The sequence below is a fragment of the Heterodontus francisci genome, chromosome 2, assembly GCF_036365525.1.
Source record: "Heterodontus francisci isolate sHetFra1 chromosome 2, sHetFra1.hap1, whole genome shotgun sequence".
Lineage (NCBI taxonomy): Eukaryota > Metazoa > Chordata > Chondrichthyes > Heterodontiformes > Heterodontidae > Heterodontus > Heterodontus francisci.
The window spans coordinates 67,549,158-67,575,706 of record NC_090372.1 but is presented as its reverse complement, the minus strand read 5'-3'; the positions used below and the strand labels follow the sequence as shown (position 1 = coordinate 67,575,706).

The window sequence follows — 26,549 nt, the reverse complement described above, 5'->3', positions numbered from 1 at the left end:
CTCGCTAATAAGTCCATTTGTTTCCAAATGGGAGTAAATCCTGTCCCGAAGAATCCTCTCTAATAATTTCCCTACCACTGATGTAAGGCTCACCGGCCTATAATTTCCTGGATTATCCTTGCTACCCTTCTTTAACAAAGGAACAACATTGGCTATTCTCCAGTCCTCTGGGACCTCACCTGTAGCCAATGAGGATGCAAAGATTTCTGTCAAGGCCCCAGCAATTTCTTCCCTTGCCTCCCTCAGTATTCTGGGGTAGATCCCATCAGGCTCTGGGGACTTATCTACCTTAATGCTTTGCAAGACACCCAACACCACCTCCTTTTTGATAATGAGATGACTGAGACTATCTGCACTCCCTTCCCTAGGCTCATCATGCACCAAGTCCTTCTCCTTGGTGAATACTGATGCAAAGTACTCATTTAGCACCTCGCCCATTTCCTCTGGCTCCACACATAGATTCCCTTCTCTCCTTGAGTAGGCCAACCCTTTCCCTGGTTACCCTCTTGCTCTTTATATATCTATAAAAAGCCTTGGGATTTTCCTTAATCCTGTTTGCTAATGACTTCTCATAACCCCTTTTAGCCCTCCTGACTCCTTGCTTAAGTTCCTGCCTACTGTCTTTATATTCCTCAAGGGATTCGTCTGTTCCTAGCCTTCCAGCCCTTACGAATGCTTCCTTTTTCTTTTTGACGAGGCTCACAATATCCCGCATTATCCAAGGTTCCCGAAACTTGCCAAACTTATCCTTCCTCACAGGAACATGCTGGTCCTGGATTCTAATCAACTGCTTGAGACTGCTCCCACCTGCTCGCCCTCCATCCCGCAGCTCGCCTCCTGCCTTGCCGCTAGCACCCCGCTTGCCTCCCCCACCCCCTTGCTGCTTCTCTGGGTGGCGGGGAGTGAGCAATGGGAGGGAACGGCGAGTAGTCAGGAGTGGTTAACAGATAAAGTGGCAGGAGGGTGCAGTGAGAAGGCAGGTGCGGGAGGGAGCAGGAAACTAAATGCGGCAATTGAGGCAGAGATCGCAGGAGGGAGCGGGGAACTGTTTGGGGAGGGGTGTGGAGGCAACGACCGTGGCCATTGTGGGGTGAGGGGCTTTGGGTTCAATCCACTTTTCTGTGTCAAATTGAACAGTGCCATTTTTATTACTGGCAGCTGCCTGTGACGTTGCAGGCAGTGATGTTTCTGTCAATGAGGTTGCATTTGCGCTTGTGCCACCAAGTGGTTGCGTTGTGACAAATGCAGCCAAATTTAAATGCAGTAATTTAATCTATGGTTCTGTTCAGAAAAACTTGTACTTCATTCTCACATTTCATCTTACTGCTGCAAAACTGAATTGTCTTGTAATAGCAAGCCATCTATAATCCTTTAGTTGTTGAGGCTAATCTGGTTCTTGCTTTGTTGAACTAATTGTGTCTTTGTGCAATGCAGAGTAGTAGTCATAGAGATGCAGTTTTGCTAATCCTTCTGTGCAGATATATGGCAGTCATGGTGGTGATGTATCTTTTGTCCGGAGTTTGGCGTCTAGATTCCTTATTGGAACAGCTTTTGAATTGCAGAATGTCCAGCTTTCTGATTAAGCTAATGAAAGCTTTATGCTACACAGAATGTAACTAATCAAACTGAAGAATAATTGAAACATATACATACTGAACTTGTGCTAAGAACATGTCTATTCATTTAAAACTAAGGCTAAACTATATACATTTTGCAGGATATAGTTTTCTGGTGGGCCATATCTGCTTGTCTGTGTTGTTGTTATCCAGTGTCCTGTTAAATTATCTGCTGTATGAGAAATATATAACAGACATTTTATCAAAATACTGAAACAATTTTTAATAGGAAATTTTATCAATTGGATCCATCTTTCCCAAAGTCGAATGTCCTCACTAGAACGCATGAGGGAAAGAAGCGTCACCTCTACATGGTTTCAAAGGAACTAAGAAATGTTCTTCTCCATAACAGTGAACGAATGAAGGTTGTTAACAAAGTTTCCTATTTTTAAAAAATTCTAGCTTGTATTCGTAGGCTTTCGGAGCCTTTGACTGAAAACTCAAGTAACTGGTCGTGATCAAATACCACTGAAATGAAATTTGATAGTGTAAATTATTTTTATTTTGTACTTTGTAAACAAAGAAACTTTCACAGCCATAAACCGTGTCTTCATTAATGATTTTTCAAGAAGGTGTTGAATTGTTGGAATTCAGACATTCATGCCCCCTGCCCCGCACCATGTGTTACATTACAAATCTCTACCCTCTTAATCCCTCCATGGCCTTGGTATATCCTATCCCTTCAACCTTCTCCAACCCACTAGTCCATCCCAAATTTTCCACTTCTCTGATTTTGAGCTTCTTTCTCTTTTTCCCTCACCCGTATCGTTGATGGCATTGTCTTAAACTGAGTCTGCTCTCCAGTATTAGCTCCCTAAACCTCACTCCTCCATCTCCTTTTTTTTGAAAAAAATTAAAATCCATCCGTTCAACCCATCACTTACTGTCTCCTAATCTCTCTCGAGGTTTCTATTTGTCAAGTATTTCTTCACACTAAAGATGCTATATAATTCCTACAAATTATGTCCAGATTTTTTTTTTAAAGAATTGAACATTTTTAATTCTAATATTTGGAGGGTGCTGTGATAAATCTGGTTTATTCTCCTAGGTAATCAACACAGGAATTAAAGTTTTAAGTCGCAATAATGATGGGGAAGAATTTGGCTGTGCCTTCAGATTAGCGCAAGAGGTAATATTAGCTTTGTTATTTGAAGACAATCTTTGGTAATACTGCTAGTTTTAATGTAAATAACTGTCTTTTTAATATTTAGACTTTTTGTTGCATTTTGATTTTTAAGTTTGAGATAATTTTAAATAATGAGCATTTTAAAGGCCTGCTCGGGTTTGCAGATGAAACCCGACCCGGCCCGAGTGTTTTTGTTTTTTCCCGCGCCCAACCCGACCACCGGTAGGTCGTACTCTACCTTGGATGGAACAACTCACACAGACTAGTGCGGAGTGTTTCCCGCCTTGATGTCCTGGCTGTCACTGTGTCCGACCCGACGCATCGTCGGGTCCCGTTGGGTTCGGTTTGGGTCGGGTAGCCATGCTCCAGAGCATTTTGTCCTAATCATATTCAGATATACAGTCTTGTAGCTCGATATGTATGTAGCCAGCTCTTGTGTGAAATCTCTCATTTTGCAATTATCTGTAATGTCTGTAAGTGGCGCTGTGATTGGACTTTGGTCTGGTCCATAACGTAACACCAGTTGTTTCAGTGAAGTTTTTGTCTGTTCCTCATCTATGTTTCCCCAAAAATAATCATTCAATATACTTTCTGAAAAAATGGTCACTTTCTTAAAATTTCATATTTCGCAGTATGATATTTATCCATTGAATTGTCTTTTTTTAAAAATCTTTTATGTCCACTTCCAAAACCTGGACTCAGACTAGATGTTTTTCCCCTGAATTGTACTGTTGACTGAATTTAGATTGTACACTGCACATGCCTAGATTCCACATACTACGGAAGATACATCAGTAACCACAACGGTGGGGCGGCACAGTGGCGCGGTGGTTAGCACTGCAGCCTCACAGCTCCAGGGACCCGGGTTCGATTCTGGGTACTGCCTGTGCGGAGTTTGCAAGTTCTCCCTGTGTCAGTGTGGGTTTTTGCCGGGTGCTCCGGTTTCCTCCCACAGCCAAAGACTTGCAGGTGATAGGTAAATTGGCCATTGTAAATTGCCCCTAGTGTAGGTAGGTGGTAGGGAATGAGATTCCTGTAGGGTTAGTATAAATGGGTGGCTGTTGGTCGGCACAGACTCGGTGGGCCGAAGGGCCTGTTTCAGTGCTGTATCTCTAAATAAAAAAATAAAATAAACTGTTGCAATATTTTTCTTCTTGCTTCTCAGTTACTTTGCAAAATTATTTGAAAATCTGAAATACAAATTTAAATTTTTTTCAGATTCTGTTATATGTGCACGGGTAAAAAAAAGACAGTGCTTTAGCCATTTTGTGTGCTATAAGCTTCAGGGAGTGCATTAAGCTAAGATAGACACATAGGGCTGGATTTTATAGGGCCCTGGAGGTCTGGATCCATGGCCAGACGGAGTGGGGGCATGAAGATTGTCCTGGACGTGGCCCGCCATCGACCTCGATGCCGGCAGGGCCTGGCCCCGATATTGCTGGTGGCGAGGCCACATGGTGCCCTCTTCCCCCCCCAGCCGCTCGGCAATGGCACTGCTATTTAAATATTTAAATAAATTAACTTAGCTGAATAAGTGAGTCTCCCGACTCCTCCTGAAGTCCCGCCATGGTCTTCATGGTGGCGGCTGGCACTGCCGCGCCTTCGAATCCCCGTCCAGGGAAATGAGGTGCAACACTGGTGGGGAGGGGGGAGGAGGTTAGTTTCTCGCGGGGTGGTGGTGGAGGAAACGGGGTCAAATGAACGTCATGGGTGTAGGGGGATGGTGGGAAAGGCAGTGAAGGTCAGATTGTGAAGGTAAGTGTTTTGGGAGAGCCAAATAATTTAATTGATATGGGGTGGCGGGGGCGGGGAGAGAAGGGAAAAAGAAATGTATTTATTTATTTTAATTCACTGTCACTTTAATTATTTAAATGTCCTAGTAGGGTTGACAGCCCTTTAAAAATGGCATCAGTGCCTGCACACAGGCAGCTGGTCCCATTGCAGGGGATGGACAGCCCGCCCCCTCCACATGATTGGGGTCCGGCTATTTAAATGAGCTGCTGCGCTTGGAATTGCGGCAGCTCTCTGGCGTGCAACCTGCACGGGCAGTCTGCCACCAATATCAGTGGCGGGCTTATAAAATTCAGCCCAGAGCCTTCCCTCATCTTTAGTTGTGTTCATTTTTCAAACAATAAGTTAGTTGAATTTTGAAGCATAGCGCCTCTAATTACCACTATTAATATTCATGTTCACAGTTAGAAAATGTTAGTGTAATTGACACCTGCCAATCAGAATGAATTAAGAGAAGCAACCTTTAATTAGCTCCTGATTATCACCTGTTATAGTGATAGACAATTTAAAATTCTAAGTTCCTATAGGAAAACAACAAATTCAGTTGCATTTTGATAGCTCTAATTATCAGCCATAGGAAAAATAGCTAATCATCTCAAGCCTGTTCTTCCATTTGATCATATAATGGCTGATCGGTACCTCAGCTCCGTTTACCCACCTTTGGTTCATTTCCCTTGATGTCCTTAACTAATAACATTTTATCAATTTCCATCTTGTGAATTTCCCTAGCCTTTTGGGGAAAAGAGCTCCAGATTTCTGCTACTCATTGTTTGAAAAAGTGCTCCTAAATGGCCTAGCAGTAACTTCAGATAATCTTCTCTTGTTCTGCATTCCCAACCAGGGGAAATAAATTCTCTGTAACTGGTGTATCTAATCGTATTTTCAAGACCTTGGTTACGTTGTTCTACAACCTGCTAAATTCCAGAGGATACAAACCAAGCCATCATCATAATTTAACGCTTAAAATTCTGCTATCACTTTGGTGAATCTGTGCTGTATCTTCTCCAAGGCCAGAGTATATTTCCTGAGGTTTGGTGTCCAAAACTGAACGCAATACTCCTGATAGGGTTTTGCTGATAGAAAGTTGGAAATTAGAACGTTTAGACTTTTACAGCTGAGAAAGAGGAAGCGAAACATATAAAGAGATACATGTCCAGGAATCCAACATAAAACTTGTTGTTTCGAAAATGCCCTTTAAAGATCACCAAACCGGCTCTGCCAGACTTGGGACCTGCACCCAATATTATCCAAGTCCTTGCCTTCCCCTTTGCCCTTAGCGCAATAGTAAAATGGGAAAGGTAGCAAAACCATGGCATATAAATTCACCAGAAAAAACAACAGACCTGAGGATTGGGAGCAGTTTAGAATTCAGCAAAGGAGGACCAAGGGTTTGATTAAGAAGGGGAAAATAGATTACGAGAGCAAGCTTGCGGGGAACATAAAAACTGACTGTAAATGTTTCTTTTGGTCTGTGAAGAGAAAAAGATTAGTGAAGACAAATGTAGGTCCCTTGCAGTCAGAATCAGGGGAATTTATTATGGGGAATAAAGAAATGGCTGACCAACTAAATGCATACTTTGGTTCTGTCTTCACAAAGGAAGACACAAATATCATACCAGAAATGTTGGGGAACACAGGGTTTAGCGAGAGAGAAGAACTGAAGGAAATCAGTATTAGTAGAGAAATGGTGTTGGGGAAATTGGGATTGAAGGCCGATAAATCCCCAGAGCCTGATGGTCAGCATCCCAGACCACTTAAGGAAGTGGCCCTAGAAATAGTGGATGCATTGGTGGTCATCTTCCAAGATTCTATAGACTCTGGAACAGTACCTACAGATTGGAGGGTAGCTAATGTAACCCCACTAATTAAAAAGGGAGGTAGAGAGAAAGCAGGGAATTATAGACCAGTCAGCCTGACGTCGGTAGTGGGGAAAATTCTAGAGTCCATTATCAAAGATTTTATAGCAGAGCACTTGGAGAACAGTCGTAGAATCGGGCAGAGTCAGCATGGATTTACGAAAGGGAAATCATGCTTGATAAATCTACTAGAATTCTTCGAGGATGTAACGAGTAGAGTTGATGAGGGGGAGCCAGTGGATGTGGTTTATTTGGACTTACAGAAGGCTTTCGACAGTCCCACATAAGAGGTTAGCGTGTAAAATTAAAGCGCATGGGATTGGGGGTAGTGTATTGCGATGGATAGAAAATTGGTTGGCAGACAGGAAACAAAGAGTAGGGATGAATGGGTCTTTTTCCAAATGGCAGGCAGTGACCAGTGGGGTACCGCAGGGATCGGTGCTAGGACCCTGCTCTTCACAATATACATGAATGATTTAGATGAGCGAACTAAATGTGATATCTCCAAATTGCAGATGACACAAAACTGGGTAGGAGGGTGAGTTGTGAGGAGGATGTAGAGAGGCTTCAGGGTGATTTGGACAAGTTGAGTGAGTGGGCAAATGCATGGCAGATGCAGTATAATGTGGATAAGTGTGAGGTTATCCACTTTGGTAGCAAAGACAGGAAGGCAGATTATTATCTGGCTACAAACTGAGAGAGGGGAATATGCAACGAGACATGGGTGTTCTCGTACACTGGTCGCTGAAGGTAAGCATACAGGTGCAACAGGCAGTAAAAAAGGCAAATGGTATGTTTGCCTTCATAGCGAGAGGATTTGAGTACAGGAGCAGGGATGTCTTGCTGCAATAATGCAGGGCCTTGGTGAGGCCGCACCTGGAATATTGTGTGCAATTTTGGTCTCCTTATCTGAGGAAGGATATTCTTGCTATCGAGGGAGTGCAGCAAAGGTTTACCAGACTGATTTCTGGGATGGTGGGACTGGCATATGAGGAGAAATTGAGTCGGTTAGGATTATATTCGCTGGAGTTCAGAAGAGTGAGGGAGGATCTCATAGAAACCTATAAAATTCTAACAGGACTTGACAGGGTAGATGCAGGAAGGATGTTCCCGATGGTGGGGGAGTCCAGAACCAGGGGTCATAGTCTAAGGATACAGGGTAATAAACCATTCAGGACTGAGATGAGGAGAAATCTCTTCACCCAGAGAGTGGTGAGCCTGTGGAATTTGCAACCACAGAAAGCAGTTGAGACCAGAACATTGTATGTTTTCACGAAGGAGTTAGATATAGCTCTTGGGTTTAAAGGGATCAAAGGATATGGGGCGAAAGCGGGAACAGGTTACTGAGTTGGATGATCAACCATGATCATAATGAATGGCGGAGCAGGCTCGAAGGGCCTACTCCTCCTATTTTCTATGTTTCAATGTTAGCTGACAGTCCAGAAATCCAACAGTGAATCAAACCTTACATTTTAACCACAGTTGTACCAAACTTTTTTATTATTCATTCTTGGGATGTGGGTGTTACTGGCTTGGCCAGCATTTATTGCCCATCCCTAATTGCCCTTGAGAAGGTGGTGGCTGCCTACTTGAACTGCTGCGGTCCTTAGGGTGTAGGTACACCAACAGTGCTGTTAGGAAGGGAGTTCCAGGATTTTGATCCAGCAACAGAGTGAAGGCTAGTGCCTAGGTCAATGCCGGTGGTCAGTCGGTTTTATTCCTTATTGATTTTGTAGTGCTTTGATACAACTGAGTGGCTTGCTAGGGCATTAAGAGTCAACCACATTGCTGTCGATCTGGTGTCACTTGTAGGCCAGACCAGGTAAGGATGGCAGATTTCCTTCCCTAAAGGGCATTAGTAAACCAGATAGGTTTTTATAACAATCAACAATGGTTTCGTGGTCACCATTAGACTAGCTTTTTAATTCCAGATTTATTAATTGAATTCAAATTTCACCATCTGCCATGGTGGGATTCGAACGCTGCCCCCAGAGCATTTGCCAGGGCTTCTGGATTACTCGTCCAGTGCCATTCATACTACGCTGCTGCTTCCCCCAAACAGCAGGTTTGCCTTCTATAGTTCTATCAATCCTTGGATTTGCCCTTGTGCCGTGATGCCAGATAAATATCTTTATGAATGATCTGGAGCTAGGAGTCATGAGCACGGTGGTGGGGAGAGGGTTGACCAATCCGTTGGGAGGCAGGACAATCATTGAAACTTTTTTAAGGAGGCTGAGTTCCTCCATTTTAACAAGTTTTTTTTTCAATTACTGTTGGATGGGCTTCCCAGCCCTTTGAAAAGTCAGCAAAATGGGCTGGATACATAAGGTAAGTGCCCTTACAGCACTGCTTGTGGGCTGGGAGGTAGAATTGTTTCCTCCTATTCCAGAGGGCAATAGAGGCTGGGTCATTGAATACATTCAAGACTGAGTTACTTCATTGATATTCAAGGAAGTTCAGTGCTATGTGGGGCAGACAGGAAATTGGAGTTGAGGCCACATTCGGATCAGCTATGATCTTATCAAATGGCAGATCAGGTTCGAGGGGCCGAATGGCTTACTTCTGCTTCTAATTCGTATGTTTGTGACAATTTGCCCTGTTTAATAATAAAATCTTCAGGAACTCTGAGGTTTCCCTGCCCTACACCCTGACCCCTAATCCCATGAACGACTGGTCAACCTGTGGAACAGGCTTCCTCGGGAGACAGTTGAAGCGGTTAGTTTTAATTCATTCAACTGTGAATTAGAAATATTTCTATGAGAAAATAACATTTTGGGATACAGGTGAGCGATTTGAGATGCAACATCTGGTAAATGTAGTATGCTTGGGAGGAAGGGGGTGATTTTTGGATCTATGGTTTCCAAACTTCGCCAACACTGGGGTTTTCCTCATATCATTTCTGGGTCTCTTGAAGGCTAATTGATAGAGGTTGATTGCTATGATTAGTCAACAACTCCAGAATCATTTGTATTATGCAACTTTCAGGATGCTTGAAGGCAAATTAGGTGGACCTTGTTTTTTTTTCTGTCTAGTGGTAATTATGTTCTTGGGCAAGGGCCACAATGCTTCTCCCCCCACCCCCCCACCTAACCACTCCCCTGGATCCTCCAGCTCCAACCCCATTCTGCACAGGACTATCATCCGGTGTTCCTGAAGGGCAGTCAAGTGTCTCTGATTATCATTTTCTCCCTCTTCACTACTGCTAAATGCTGGATGGATGTCTACCTGCAGTTGATGCATCTTGCATGCAGTCTTGCTGCGTATTCTTGGCTTAATGGTGGGAGATAAAAATGAAATACATAAGTAAAGAAATACATATAGATAACATTTTAATAAAAAAGGAGTTTGACAGTCACAGTGACCCTGATGTTTATCCCCTATATGACATAAACACCTCTATTGTTATAAAATAATGCAATCTTTAATTATCTGTGTGGAATGCCATAGGACATTGGGGCCTGGAGTTTCTGCTAGTTTGCACATTCTGTTTCCAGCAGAATTCACCCAAAACTGGCCAAAATAGCACAAAGATCACAGAATTTCAAGTACAAATTATGTCCAGCCTTTGAAGAGGCTCTTAAAATTAATCAGTTTGAGCGCAAGAACATTACTAGGTATACTTGAATATATTTTCTTTTCAAATTACTCAAACAACTACATCAATTATTACTAGTATATGATTCTGTTTAGTTTTTAAAAGTAATTTTCAGTTATTTAAAATTGGGCTACTCACAAGTGGTAGACCCTGAATAAATAGGCTTTTTTTGTGATTAGTTCAGTGTCAGCTTGCACTGAGTTACCACTCTTAAATATATTGGAATATTTTTTAAAACAAAAGTTGCTTCAATAAAAATTACATTATAAAATGCAGCCTGATTGCACTAGATCAGGGTAGATTTTGCGCTCTGCACTATGCAAACAAGTGAGCGGCAACTTGAGAGGAAAAAGCACATCCCAACTAGTACAATTTGTGCCCAAAGCAGAAACTCTACCAGCTAGCTTTCTTTGGTGTTTGTGATTTAATTCTGAAGTATTTATATTTTCTGTCCATAATTTAGCATCTGTTTACTGTATTGCATTGTGGACTTGAACATAATAGGTCCTGGGTTGTAATTGTAAACTTCTTTCACTTGCAAAGAAAGGAGACTTTCAATGTAAGGAAGATTTGAACCCATCCTCAAAGGTACACAGAAACTGTGCTAGAGAATCATCAATCACTATAATGCCTGAGGAAACTGTGTAGTCAGCATTTTGAAGATACTCATCTAAGACAGGATTTATCCAGCCTTAGCAGTTACCACCTTTTGAGTTTAATGCATAAGATTGGTGCTGATGTGTTGCATTGTTTGGGTGTGATTGCAATGTTGGACTGCTGCTGAAGAGTTAACTTGTTAAGTGGCTCTGGCTTGCGCATTATTGCTTTTCAAAAGAAATTAAAAGTTGACATGTCTATGATGTAACCAGGTCAATCTTGGCTGCAGCTTCAATTGGCAGTGGCAACATGACATTGTTTGAAATTTATAACTAAGAGATAAATTTCAGGTAATTTAAGTGCCATCAAGAATATGTGTTGGAACCTTGGAAGCTCAGGAAATAAGACTGGATAAGCAGAAATTAAGTGTTTAAAGCTATTAAAAATGTGGATCCTATGCTAAAATGACACTAATAATTTTTGGCATTGGTGTCTGTGAGCTGAGTATTTCTGGGGGATATACAAAATTCACTGGAACTGCTGCTACTTATGGTAATTGTATTTAATTTTAATAAATCCATCAAGACATGTGCTGTGGGAGTTGTGTAAGCTAGTACTGCGTGAGCTAAGCAGATGTTGAGATGTGGAGCAAAAAATGACCAAATTGTGCCCTACATAAAACTGCCAAGTCCTGGCACTGTGGCTCACGAAGCCCAAATAGCTCAGTTCTCTTTGTGCTCAAGCTGCATATTTCATCCTGTTTGAATTTTTTGGGTATGGACATTTGGAAAGGACTATTTGTAATACTGTTGCCTCATTATGGATACATCCTAAATCACCAAAATCTGTTATCAGAAGTCTGATGTTTAATTTAATGGGAGCATGGGTTTAAAATTTTTTTGTGCAGCTCTGTGATTCTAGTGTATGCATTGTGATCTACTAAGCCACCAGGGGAACATCCCTACTGTCGGCAAACCTGTGATTACAATATCAAAAGGAATATTCTGTTATGTGGAGTGTGAATTTCTTCAATTACATTAGGCAGGTATGACCAGTGTGTGGGCATATTATGTATTAGAAATCAGATGCCTGCTGTTCAATGTCAAATTTAAGCATATAAAAGTGTACTTTTATGTTTTTTCAGGGTATTTATACTATAAATCCATACATTAATGGAAGAATCATTAAGATTTCTATTGAGGATGTTATGGTGCTGTTAACGCAAGAAAATCCATTCATTGGCAAACTTACAAGTGAACCACAGAAACAAGCCAAGAAGCTGAGTAAGTTGCTATGTTGGCATCTTTTTAAATGAGAGGAGAACTCTTAACTATTGGAATTAACTATTTTTCCTTTTGTTTAAAAAAAAAGTATAAGCATAGCATGCTTTTGCATATTACTTTTTACATTGCTCACAGATATGGCATGTTGGTCTAATTGCCTATTGAACATAAAATGAGTTCCAGCTTGCAATATTAAAAATAAAATTTAGAAGTTTAGGGGGGAAAAATGCCAGGTGTTTGATCATGAGCTCACTCACTCCCATCATACAATTCCCAGTATGGTTGCATCTCGAATTCAAGTCTGCTGTGGTGATTTACTGTGCAGAATAAGATTAAAATTTGTATGTACAATCAGCATTCCCTTTTAAAGTTGCTTTTTTAAAAAACTCAGCAGCAAACAATAAATAGGTGAAGCCAGCAAATTGGCAAAGGATTTGCATTTTATGCAAAAACTGCTGATGGCTATTTCATGCATTTGCTGATACTGCTTATTTGACCTTCCCAGATCTCTCACTCAGTATATTGGATTTTATTTGACATTATTCACATGAGAAATACTGGAGCTATTTAATATGTTGTAGCAGTCCAAACCAGCACATAATGTCTATGGACATTGTCATGCCCAGTAAAGTCATATTCCTACTTTTAAGATACAAACTTTATTTAATGTAAGCTCTCTGAAATTGGCTTTACCTTTATGTAAAAAAAGAAAAGTGGATACTTTGCTGCAAAAGATGGCCGATGAAGACCAGAGGACCTGGCCTCTGTATTGAAACAGTCTTACTGTCTCGAAAGGACAAAAAGATGCATTCCAGACTAACTACACCCATCCTGAAACCATCAAGAGATACTCTTGAATTGAATAGGGTTTTCTTCTGAAACAAAGAAGGTGTGAAGTAGAATGATACTCATGCAGACATTAATGGATAGTCATGGATTCCACATTCTGGTCCATTGTGTGGTGACACCAGGGGAGAAGACCATATGTCAGGTACCAGAAATGCTAATATGAACTGTGACCTTTAAAAGGTATGCCTCTGGAGAGAAAGGGAAAGATCACAGCAACATCACAAAAACGACAGTCCAGCCACAGGCTGTGGAAGGATCCAGCCTAAACAAGAAGCAGCAGCCTTGCTGCTAATTCTGTGCTTCAACTTGGTGCAGCAGAGAACTGAAAGTTAAAACCACCTCCATTCTGAAAACGTAACCCCAGAAATCTACAACACCTCAACAAGTTCAAGACTACAAACACCCAGGCCTGCACCTTTAAAATAGATTGTCCTACTTAGATTCAACAGTTTACTGCAAAACCACGAACACTTAACAACGCGCTTTGAACTCTTACCCTTTACCTTCTATCTATCTTCTCTTGAGAGTGCCTGTGAGAGTGAACGCTTGCATGAGTGGTGTTGTGAACATTTACAAGAATGAATGTTATTCGATAAATAGTTAATCTTCTGTTTTATATCCACAATAAAACCTGTCGCTGCCTGTTTATTTGGCAAGTGAAACATTCAGGGGCTAACTCATCATTTTAAACAAAGCACCAATTGCGGTCATTTGGGAGGCGAACAAAGGGAACCATCCACACCCCTTACAATCTGTCCATAACAACATTAAATTGCAAAGAAAATATAACGCAATGAATATAATGCACAGCAATGCATATAATAATTTGACACCTATTTCCACTTCACCTTCCTGAATGTTGTAATTCATTCATGTTGGGAGAGGGACCTCTAACTGAGAAGGGAGAATGAATTTTGACTGGGATGGATTGAGGATGGCCTGTAACTTGGGATTTGTGGTTTCTGTGGTTGATATTCTGGTCTCTTGCAAATTAGTCATTGGCTATTCAGTACAAGTGAAACACCACAGAAGTAACTTGATACAATAAGCAGCCGTATCTTTTCACAGCACTGGAATTTTTGTTACTTAAGATGTAATATGCTAAAGACTTTATATTTAACAGCTAATAAATTATTCAGTAGAAAATTACACCAGTGGAGTTCACGAATACACAAATAATTATTTCCCTTTTTATTGAAACAGATATGGGGAGCATTGTGTTGAAGTATGAACCAGATCCCTCGTAAGTTTCTGAGTAAATAATTTGTTTATTTTCATGGGGACTTTTAGTGTAAAGGTTGGATTATGTACTTTTTAAAAAAAAAACTTGTTCAATTTTCACTCTGGTGGGCATTACAGCAAAACCTGATCCTGTCTTCAACTGATGTTTACCCATGTACATTTTCCTAGGCACTTAGTCAATTTTTTTATTCATTCATGGGATGTGGGCGTCGTTGGCTAGGCCAGCATTTATTGCCCATCCCTAATTGCCTTTCAGAAGGTCATGGTGAGCTGCAGTCTATGTGGGGTAGGTACACCAATAGTGCTGTTAGGAAGGGAGTTCCAGGATTTTGACCCAAAAACGGTGAAGTATATGGTTCCAAGTCAGGATGGTGTGTGGCTTGGAGGGGAACTTGCAGGTTCCCATGTATCTGCTACCCTTGTCCTTCTAGGTGGTAGAATTTGTGGGTTTGGAAGGTGCTGTCTAAGGAACCTTGGTGCATTGCTGCAGTGCATCTTGTGGATAGTACACAATGCTGCCACTTCGTGTTGGTGGTGGAGGGAGTGAATGTTTGTGGATGGAGTGCCAATCAAGCGGGCTGTTTTGTCCTGATGGTGTCGAGCTTCTTGAGTATTGTTGGAGCTGAACCTGTCCAGGCAAGTGGCGAGTATTCCATCACACTCCTAACTTGTGCCATGTGGATGGTGGACAGGCTTTGGGAAGTCAGGAGGTGAGTTACTCACTGTAGAATTCCTAGCCTCTGTTTTGCTCTTGTAGCCATAATATTTATATGGCGACTCCAGTTCAGTTCCTGGTCAATGGTACCCCTCAGGATGTTGATAGTGTAGGATTCAGCATTGGTAATGCCATTGAATGTTAAGCGGAGATGTTTAGATTCTCTCTTGTTGGAGATGGTCATTGCCCGGCACTTGTGTAGCGCCAATGTTACTTGCCACTTATCAGCCCAAGCCTAGATATTCTCCAGGTCTTGCTGCATTGTAGCTTCAGTTGTTGCTGTAACTGAAAATGGTTAGGTGAGTCTAGATCAGGAATTGAAAATGGGGTCTAGTGCCTGCAAGGCTTCTTTTTCTAAAAAGAAAACTAGACATTTTTAGTTTCCCTGAGGCTATTAAGCCATTCTTGTAGTGTGGGACAGAATTACATGTCATCCAGACCAGGTTGGGATGGCTGGTTCACATTTCTGGAGGACATTGGTGAACCAACTGGATTTTGACAACAATCCAGCAACTTTTTTTTTGTCATTTGATTGTGCTAGTTCACATTACTAGATTCATAAGCTGTAATGGTGGAATTCAAAGTTTATAGGGCCAAGTTTTCATTTCTGGGTCAGTACTCTGACAACTGGAGTGAGTCCAGCTCCCAATTAGAGGTGTTAGAAGCGTTATGAAGGCGGGAACGGAATGCAATTTTTAAAGGCAAGCGGCAGCTGTTGCTTGGCTTGCTGTTGCCTATACAAATGAGTCACCAGGGATCTCTGAGGGCCTGTGTGGGTGTTCAAATGTATCCTCTTGCAGCCCCCCTGCTGTGCTTCTCTGGCCTCCTGTCCAGCAGGTTGCATCTGCTGCATCTCATCCTGGCTGCTCCGTCTAATGTCAGAGTGACCTGTTTCCATCTGACCTCCCTCCGCTAGGCCTTCCTGTGCCAACCCCAGCTGCCACAGCGATGTTTAGCGGGCTCACTTCCCTCTCCGTTTTCTTGCCACTCTCCGCTGTGGCATTAAACTCTTCCAGCTTTACCAGTCACCACACTGAGACACATCTGAAGCAGCTAAGCTTCAATTGCTGCCTAAGAATTAATTTAATCAGCCCTTCCTCTAGCCCTCATGGCCCTCCAGACTGGTTGAGTCTTCACAACCCTGTTGTATCCCCCCCCCCCATGACGTCTTCCCCATTCCCAGCCTTTAGAAATTGCTCACTGATGCTGACAAGTTTGTTATTGAGCCCAACAGGCTCTTATTTGGAGGTGTGCGCCCAAATCATTCCCTCTGTGCCAGCAGCAGTTTATATCATTGCGTTCTGTAGGCAGCGGGACTCAGTGCCAACCTCTGAGAATACAGCCTTCAAATTGCACTCACAGCCATTCCTACATTTAGTGGGATTTGAAAATCCGGCTCATAATCTCTGGGTTGCTCTTTCAGTATGCTAACCTCTAGATTGCTCATACCGGATAGTGCCTTTATCCATTAGACTAACAGGGGACAATGGATTGGATATGTACTTTAGGGTTAAGCACCAGTTTTTTTTTTTCAATAACTTTTATTCGAAAAATTGATCTTTTCTCTGCAAGTAAATACTATACTTAATCTTAATTACTTTGAGAATCATTTTCTTGCTGGATTAAGTAGTGACACCTTCCATTCCTGTTTTTCCAACTTCTTCCAACATCCTATCCATTACCAACAATACTTTCATCCATCTCTGAAATATTGTGTGTCTGCAGCTTCTGTTTCTCCCCACCCACCAACTGACCCCCCACCCCACCAATCCACTGCAAATATGACTCAAATTGCACATTATCCAAAATGCAGTGTTCTCTGTATGTACCTGCACAGTGTCTCACACCCAACCCTTGCCATGATCAACTGGCAACTCCAAAAGATCACTTTATAAGATCCTCTTGTGTGTTCAAATCCCTCCCTGGCCTTGTCCAATCCTGCTGTGTGATTTCCTGTCGACTGTCTTTTTATATAACCTCTGACACTAGCTTACTTTCAGCTGAATTTACCACCATCAGTTGTCATCCTTTCACCATTGAGTACTTGTCCTTGGGAAATCTCTCCCTAAAGCCGCTTTCCACCCTGCATTCAACTGTCTCCTTAAAACCTCTCTCTTTTACCACACTTTTGCACCTTCCTTGAAGTCCTGTTTCTTTCCATCCTTCTTGATGTCCACCTTTCTGTAAAACATTGTGATGTTCTTTACATGAGGAATGCTGTGTTCTTCATTCAGAGTGGGGATATACCTGGTTCTTTTTAATTGTGGAACTATCCTTGTCAACATTTAGAACAAATTTTCAGTCATGAATTATGGAAGAAAAATAGTGATTATTATTATGGCTGCCTCATGAGTCAGTGCTCATTTATCCAACTTGGTTGTATGGAGCAGTTCCAACTCCTTTCATAAACACTATTGCCTGTAGTTGTCTGCTTTGTGATTGACCATTCTCTCACTTGTTGCTACTCCAATGATGCACTCCAAAGCTGCGTAGGGGATAAACGAATTCCATTCAAAATGTGGGAATGATTGTCTTGAATCAGATAATTTTTAACTATATGTTCAGCTGTTACCTTAACTAACTGGGAATCTGTGTTCTGGTCTTTGTTATAATTTTCCAATGCTTAGAAATGGTGAGCTATTTGGGGAAAACCCCTTTGGAAATAAGTAATTCTGGATGATTTCCCCAGTCCTCCACCACCAACAGACAACTAATTTACTGACTTCATTCCGATTATTTATTCTTTGTTCTTTCCTTCCCATTTCCTGCCCACAATTACGTTTACAGAAACATTGAAGGTCCAAAGTGCCCTATTGTTCTGTGTGGCTGGAGAGGAAAGAATTCAATCCGTGCCTTTGTGGCTAGGAACGAGCGTTTCCATTACCTACGAATGCTGGGAGTAGAGGTTTTCAGAGACAAGAGTAAGGGCGAAGGATCAGACAGCGTGGCTGTCAATACTGAGAAAAATGAGGAACCAATGGAAGAAGGGGTATTGAATGTACAGAGAGAGACTGAAAATTTGAAAGAAGATTCTGACATACTACAAGAATCTGAAGAAAGATGTAATGAGATCCTGGGGGCTACAGAAGAACCTGAACAACATCAAGAACATGTACAGCATACAAAGATGGAAATTAAAAATACAATAAGAATACTGGAATCTATTGATTCATGTCCAGACATTGAAAGCTTTGATGGTGCTGAAGTGGCATGTCCTGATACAAATCAATCTAAGGTTTTGCCTTTCAAAAAAGTGTCAAATGTAGACTGATATAGATTGCAGCATAAGTTTTCTTATGACTTAAGTGTTGGATATCTAGAACTGCCAAGCTGTTTCAGGAGGAAATATAATATAATTTACTTGCAATCCAAACTTCAATATTTCATGTGAAAATATTCAGACCTTTACTAACTCGACAGATAGACTTGAAAAATGATTTGATCACACATTATCAGAAAGCATGAATTAACCAGTTTCTAATTTAAATATCATCTTTTCTGTAAAGATATCCTGGCCATTTGCCAGATAATTTCTTCATGGAAAATGAATGAAGCAAGTATATTCAGAGGGGGATGAGGAGGGCTGTAACATTTTCATTATGGCTTCATTCTTGAGTGATGAATTTAAATGCCACTCACAAGATTAAGTTGTGTTTTTGCGAATAGTTTGACAACCCATTCTCGAAGAAAATAACCTTTTAAAATGGGCATCTCTATTGTTTGCCATTTTTGTTACTGCTTCTGTTTGTGTTTTTTTAAAACTTTTGTGAATCCCTTTCAAAGGTGATTTAAAGTTTTTACAGTTGAATTTATAAACCTGAAGTGCTAACTTTATTTTAAAGCATCATGCTAAGTTTTATGGTAACTTTTGCCATCACTACTTAGATGGTAAACTGGTGGAGCCAATCAGCTCAATTTTCTACCAGTTTACTGCCCAAGTAGTGAAGGTGATAATTATCCCTTTAAAAATCAAAAAAAATATTTACTTTGCAAAATCTGTAGATGTACCAAAGGGAATTGCTCCACGTTTGTATTTAACATGGTTGCAAATGTGACAATGGTTGTTTTTCAGTCAAGTTACCATATTTTGCCCAATAAAAGGCACTGAATCTTTCAGTTTTGATGTGTTGATATTTTCTATCTTTTTTTTGTACGTGCAAAGTTCCTGATGGGTATGTCAGTTGAATCTTGCTGCAGTGGAAACCTTGTCAATGTGCAGCAGTAATGATCTTAAGAGACTGCAATCACAAGTTCCCTCTTGAAAAAATCTTAATTTTTGTGCATAAAAGCCCGTCTGCATAGTGACTGCTGGAAATTGTCATTTACATCACAGTTGGATTCATGTATGTGCTTTGTCTACCTCCGGTCTCTGAACGTGAAAGTGTGCTGGCTGGGTAGAGGTAGTGGAAGAAAAGAGTAGTTCTTGAGTCCAGGATGTTTAGAGTTCTGTTTGGGATGGGGGAGGAAAAACAATTTTTGAATCCATGTATATGAGCAAAGTTTTTTAAGTTTGTCTTGATAAATAACTTGTGTTCTGGTTAATGGTGACTCTTTTCCCCCCCAACCACAGATGATGTTGGGGGATTTGACAATGGTAATACCATTGAATGCCAATGGGAGGTGGTTAGACTCTTGCTGGAGATAGCCATTGCTTGACACTTGGATGGTGCAAATATTATTGGGACTTCCACTGGTGTTTAAGGGATTCTTGATATTCAGTTACTTGAACTCGCTTTCTTCCCGTCATTGTCCAAGAATGTTTCGGGTTGTTCCAAGTATTTTTATTCATATTGGGGAGAAGGAGGTGGCCTAATATGCGCTGTTTGGACATGGAAGCAGAGGGCTACAAATACACTGAGTACACTTATGGAAGGGGTTTAAATATTCATGGGGAAGAGGAGGGAGCCAAAATCTTGGGTGCAGGTGCAGTTGAAAAAATTTGAAATAAACAAAAGGAATGTAGCACAAGGACAACATCTAGGCCATTGTAGCGAGTGGATTGTACTAATGTATGTCAGGAGCGTAGCGTGTGCATCTCCTTTTTACTCTTTTTCCTCATCTCTTACTCCTTTCAAATTTGGTGGAAACCAATATATTGCTGCCTTGAAACTGTCACGTTTAATAATTTTTATGGTTTTTTTTTTAAGCCAAATAGGCCAGCAGATATCATGGGGCACTGGCACCAGTACTGGGGAAAGAAGGAGCTGTACTGTTGGGATGGCCTTCACCTGAACCCCGCTGGGACCAGTGTTCTGGCGAATTGTATAACTAAGGCTGTAGAGAGGGCTTTAAACTTAAAAAGTAAGGAAGAGGGTTCAGGTGAGGGGAAATTTTGAATGTTAATGGGAAAGGACAAGGCAATAGTGCAGGGTAGTGATACAGTTATCGATAACCAGTGTGTGACGGGAAGGGATGGCGCATACAAAGCTGAGTGCACCAGCAGATAAGATCAGAGTTGGGAAAAATGGTAAAAGGAGAGAATTAAAGGCTCTTTATCTGAACGCACACAACATTTGTAACAAAATGGATGAATTGCTAGCACAAATAGAAATAAATGGCTATGATATGAGAGCCATTACAGAGATATGGTTACAAGGTAACTAAGGCTGGGAACTAAATATTCAAGTATTTGATATTTGTAAGTAAGTAAAAGGAGGCGGGGTAAATCTTGGAAGATCAAGATGTAGAATCAGTTTAGGTGGAGGTAAGAAATGACAAAGGAAAGAAGTCACTGGTGGGAGTAGTTTATAGGCCCCCTAACAGCTACATTTGTGGAACAGAGTATAATATGATTCTGTTAGACTTTTGCTTAAGTTAACAGTCCCTAATTCCCATTTATTACTGAAAGAATTATGCCACAAGATTTTACGTTTTGAACAAACTTTACAAGAATTAAAGCAAAACATGACTAACTTTACACTACAAGTTGGAAATACTTGTACTTTAAACTTAAAATCTTAACAGAACACTCCTGTTTTACAGTTACTTCCACCCCAAGAGTTCCCCTATATGTTACGGGATCTTGGCAGTTTGTTCAATTCTGGGACCAATCCAAAGTGTACCACAGCTCTTAAGAATTCACTTTGATTCCTTTGTTTCACAGCTATCATCTGAGGTAGGAGATCAACTCCTGAATCTGGATTTTCCAATTTTATCAGGGGCCTGCCTCAAAACAGCAACACTCCTGGTTCCGATGACCTCTTTGCTCCTGAGCCTAGCTGCTCCCAAAGCTAATTGCCTTCTCTGTGACCAACAGGTTGGCTGAAGTCAACTGCTTTCCAAAAGCCAACCACTTGTCTGTCAGCAGGCACACAGATCAAAACACCAGCAGGCATCACCTGCATCATCCATCCATAGCAATGTGGTACATATGAGATGTCCCGGGTAGCAATTTAAACTAATTACTTACAACTCCAAATCTTCTCTTTGTTCTGGGAAATCATATGAATGAATTATACTGATTGAGGCAGCTGCAGACACACTGTCTCCATTAAGAAGTTGAGAGAGGTTCCCATTGTTTAGGGGCTTCACACTTCCCATTATGCCTACTAAATAAACACGGGCAACCCTTTGATTTATAACCACCCTAGGTTTGTTTGCCAGCTTCTCAAACCAGGTGTTTTAATTTCATTTGAAAACAACTCTATTCCCAAATTAAGTTACCTCTAGAAAATTACTACAAATGATGAACCTAGTGATCATAATAAATCCAGGTATAATGTATGCTTGTAGAAAAGGTACTGCAATGAACATGGGCATTTTTAATCTTATTGAATGGACAAATCAAATTGGCAAAGGTAGCCTGGAGGATGAGTTCACTGAGTGTATTTGAGATAGTTTCTTCGAACAATACGTTTTGGAACCAACCAGGAGCAGGCTATTTTAGACCTGGTAATGTGTAATGAGACAGGATCAATAAATTACCTCAGTAATTGGTCCTCCAGGCAACAGTGATAGAATTTCACATTCAGTTTGAGGGTGAGAAATTTGGGTCTGAAACTGGTGTCTTAAAATTAAATAAAATCAATTACAAGGGTATGAAGACAGTGTTGGCACAGTGGACTAGGAAAGTAAGTTAGAAGGAAAGATCGTAGAGAAGCAGTGGTAGACATTTAAGGAAATATTTCATAACTCTCAAAGATATATTCCATTGAGGAAGAAAGACTGAGAAGGATGCATCATCTGTGGCTGACACAAGAAATAGGAGCAGGAATAGACCATATGGCCCGACGAGCATGCTCCACCATTCAGAACGATCATGGCTGATCTTGGGATTCAACTGAACTTTCCTGCCCACTCGCCATACCCCTTGATTCCCTGAGAGACCAAAAATTGGTCTATCCCAGCCATAAATGTATTCAACAGTAGAGCATCCACGACCCTCTGGGGTAGAGAATTCCAATGATTCACAACCCTTTTGAGTGAAGTAATTTCTCCTAATCACAGTCCTAAATGAATGTCCCCTTATCCTGAGACTCTGCTCCCGTGTTTTAGATTCCCCGACCAACGGAAATAATCTGTCTACTCTAACCAGCCCCTTTAAAATCTTTTATGTTTCAAATGAAATCACACCTCATTCTTCCAAACTCCAGAGAATATAGGCCTAATTTACTTGGTCTCTCATCATAGGACAACCTCCTCATCCCAGGGACCTGTCTAGTGAACCTTTGCTGCACTGCCTCCAGTGCAAGTATATCCTTTCTTAAGTGTGGAGACAAAAACTGCACACAGTATTCCAGATGTAGTCTCACCAAAACCCTGTACTATTGTAGCAATACTTCCTTATTCCTGTACTCCAATCCCCTTGCAATAAAGGACAACATGCCATTTGCCTTCCTAATTGCTAGTACCTGCATGTTAACTCGCTGCGTTCCTTGTACAAGCACACCCAAGTGTCTTTGAACATCGATACTTACAAGTTGCACATCTTTTAAAAAAAATTCTGCTTTTCTATTCTTATGAGCAAAGTGCATAACTTCACACTTCCCTACATTATACTCCATGTGCCATCTTGTTGCCAACTCACTTAACCTGTCTATATCTCTTTGCAGCCTCTGTGTCCTCACAGCTTACCTTTCCACCTACTTTTGTATCAGCAAACTTAGATATATTACTCTCTGTCTCTTGATCTTAAGTCATTAATATAGATTGTAAATAGCTGAGGCCCCAGCACTGATCTTTGCGGCACTCCACTATTTACTGCCTGCCAACTTGAAAATGTCCCACTTATGCCCATTCTTTGCTTCCTGTCCATTAACTAATCCTCTATCTATGCTAATGTATTACCCCCAACTCCGTGAGCCCTTATCTTGCCAATGAACCTTTTGTGTGGCACCTTATCAAATGCCTTTTGGAAATCCAGGTATATTACATCTACTGGTTCCCCCTTAACTATCATACTAGTTACATCCTCAAAAAACTCTAATAAATTTGTCAAACAGGATTTCCCTTTAGTAAGACCATGTTGTCTTGTTCTAATCGTGTGCTTTTCTAAGTGCATTGTTAAAACTTCCTTAATAGATTCCAGCATTTTTCCAACGACTGATGTTAGACTAACTCGCCTGTAGTTCTCTGTTTTCTCTCTCACTCCTTTCTTGGAACATTTGTCAATTTCCAATCTGATGGGACCATTCCCGAATCTAAGGAATTTTGGAAAATGAGAGCTAGCTCATCCACTATATCTACAGCTATCACTTTTAGAAACCTCGGATGTAGTTAATCAGTTCTGAAGATTTGTCAGATTTTAGTCCCTTAAGTTTCTCCAATATTTTTTCCCTGCTGATATAAATTTCCTTAATTTCCTCACTTTTTAGCAGCTAGGTTACTGCCTATTTCTACGATGGAACTTGTGTCTTCTACTGTGAAGACAGACACACAATATTTGTTCAATGCCTCTGCCATTTCCTCAACCCCATGATAATTTCTACCATCTCTGTTTCCAAGGGACCAACGTTTACTTTAGATACTCTCTTCCTTTGATATACCTATAAAAGTTCTTACAATCTGTTTTTATGTTACTGGCTAGTTTACTCATTCTATTTTTCCTTTTTTTTAAATCAATTTCTGGTGGCCCTTTGCTGTTTTCTGAAACACTCCCAATCCTCAGACTTGCTACTCTTTTTTATTTTTGCAACCTTGTAAGCCTTTTCTTTTAATCTAATCCTTAACTTCCTGAATAGGCCACGGATGGGTCTTTCTTGCTGAGTTTTTGTGTTTCAATGGAATGTATTTTTGTTGAACATTTTGAATTGTTTCTTTAAAGGTTTCCCACTGTTCATTTACCACCATAGCTTTTAGTCTATTCACCCAATTTCCCTTAGCCAGTTCTCCCCTCATACCTACGTAATTGGCTTTGTTTAAGTTTAAGATTCTTGTTTGTGATTGGAGCATGTCGCTTTCAAACTTAACATGGAATTCAATGGTATTATGATCACTTTCCCAGTGGATCTTTTACTATGACAATTTTATGACATCAACAAACATGGTCATAGAAGGGAATAGAAGAAAAAAATGAAATTAAAGGATCTATATCTAAATGTGCGAAGCATGTGCTATAAGATAGATGAACTAGTGGCACAAATAGAGGTACATGATTTAGATCTAATCGCCATTACAGAGACGTGGTTACAAGGTGATCAAGGTTGGGAGATAAATTTTCCAGAGTACACAATACTTACAATGCTTATTAACCCTGCTTCATTACACAATACTAGATCTAAAATAGCTTTATCTCTCGTTGGCTCCACAACGTATTGCTCCAAGCAATTGTCCCGAAAACATTCTACAAACTCATCTTCTAGACCATTCCTGCCAATTTCATTGTCCCAGTCTATATGAAGATTAAAGTCCCCCACAATTATTACATTGCCTTTGTTACAAGCTCCAATAATTACTTGTTTAATGCTCTGATGGTATAACTGCTGTTAGGGGGCCTACAAACTAGGGCGGCGCAGTGGTTAGCACTGCAGCCTCACAGCTCCAGTGACCCGGGTTCAATTCTGGGTACTGGCTGTGTGGAGTTTGCAAGTTCTCCCTGTGTTTGCGTGGGTTTCCTCCGGGTGCTCCGGTTTCCTCCCACATGCCAAAGACTTGCAGGTTGATAGGTAAATTGGCTATTCGCAATTGCCCCTAGTATAGGTAGGTGGTAGGGAAATATAAGGACAGATGGGGATGTGGTAGGAATATGGAATTAGTGTAGGATTAGTATAAATAGGTGGTTGATGGTCGGCACAGACTCGGTGGGCCGAAGGGCCTGTTTCAGTGCTGTATCTCTAAACTAAACTAAACATGCCCACCAGTTTTTTCTCATTCTTGCTATTCCTTATTGCTACCCATACTGATTCTACTTCATTATCTTCTGAGGCCAGATCCTTCCTCACTAATGCACTTATGTCATCCTTTACCACCAGTGCTACCTCTCCTCCTTTGCTATTCCCTCTGTCTTTCTGAAGTATTGTGTACTCTGGAAAATTTATCTCCCAACCTTGATCGCCTTGTAACCATGTCTCTGTAATGGCGATTAGATCTAAATCATGTACCTCTATTTGTGCCACTAGTTCATCTATCTTGTAGCAGATGCTTCGCACATTTAGATATAGAACCTTTAATTTCATTTTTTTCTTCTATTCCCTTCAATGACCATGTTTGTTGATGTACAAGTTCTGTTAAACTCTCTATCCCTTCCTGTCCCAATCTGCTTGTCTTTACCCACAATGTTATACTGTTCTGATGCCTTGGCCTTTCTCTTTGGATTTCTAAATCTCCCCTCTCCTGAACCCTCCCCCCACTTTGTTAGTTCACAACCTCTAGTCTTATCTGCTAGCTCGTTCTTGAGTTTGTACGTACTGAACCTTCCTGTCGAACCCTGATTATCATTATCCTTATTGCTATCTTGCTATCTTGCCGTCTCCTCTCTCTTTAAATTATCACGTCTTCTCTCACTTGATCCCTCACCTCCACTATTTAGTTTAAAGCCCTCTCTACTGCCTTAGTTATTACAACTCGCCGGAACACTTGTCCCAGCACGGTTCAGGTGTAGGCCGTCCCAACGGTACAGCTCCTACTTTCCCAGTACTGATGCCAATGCCCCATGAATCGAAACCCATTTCTCCCACACCAATCTTTGAGCCATACAAATGCCAATTTGTTCATGGCTCAGGTAATAATCCTGAGATCATTACCTTCGAGGCTCTGCTTTTTAATTTAGCCCCTCGCTGCTCACATTCCCGATGTAGAATCTCTTTCCTAGTTCTATCTGTGCCATTGGTACCCACGTGGACCATGACAACTGGATCCTCCCCCTCCCACTGCAAGTTCCTCTCCAACCCTGAACAGATATCCCAAACCCTGGCACTGGGTAGGCAACACAGCCTTCTGGGCTCTCACTCTTGGCTGCAGAGAACTGTGGCTGTTCCCCTGACTGCACTGTCTCCTACTACCACTATATTCCTATTTACTCCCCCTGCTTGAATGCCTTCCTGTACCACAGTGCCAAGGTCAGTTTGCTCATCCACCCTGCAGCCCTCGCTCTCGTTCATACAATGTGAAAGAACCTCAAACCTGTTGGACAATTGCAAGGGCTGAGCTTGCTCCATTTCTGCCTTCTCAATCCCTTACCTGCCTTACTTGCAGTCACATCTTCCTGTCCTTGACCACTGACCAAATCAGAAGACCCTATCTTTTCCCCTCCCTCACGCATCACAATGTTTGTAGCTCGGCCTCCAGCTCACTGACTAAGAGCCTAAGCTCTTGGAGCTGCAGACACTTACTGCAGCCATGTTTGCTATGGATCACATTGGCATCCACCAGCTCCCACATTCTGCAGCTGCAACACATCACCTGCCCTGCCGTCCTGATTGTGTTTTAAATAACTAACTATT

At 41.2% G+C, this 26,549-nt stretch overlaps 1 protein-coding gene across 2 annotated transcripts in view; it reads left to right on the top strand.

The window, feature by feature from the left end:
* Nucleotides 1–18,786, top strand: part of nsun2 (NOP2/Sun RNA methyltransferase 2) — a 60,422-nt gene extending 41,636 nt beyond the window's left edge. For both annotated transcript variants that reach the window (XM_068058750.1, XM_068058741.1), the window contains exons 15-19: nucleotides 1,846–1,981; nucleotides 2,665–2,745; nucleotides 11,726–11,864; nucleotides 13,917–13,956; nucleotides 17,458–18,786. In XM_068058750.1, the coding sequence (XP_067914851.1) occupies nucleotides 1,846–1,981; nucleotides 2,665–2,745; nucleotides 11,726–11,864; nucleotides 13,917–13,956; nucleotides 17,458–17,941 (880 nt within the window). In that variant the 3' untranslated portion in view covers nucleotides 17,942–18,786. The remainder of the gene's footprint in view (nucleotides 1–1,845; nucleotides 1,982–2,664; nucleotides 2,746–11,725; nucleotides 11,865–13,916; nucleotides 13,957–17,457) is intronic.
* The last annotated feature ends 7,763 nt before the right edge of the window (nucleotides 18,787–26,549 follow it).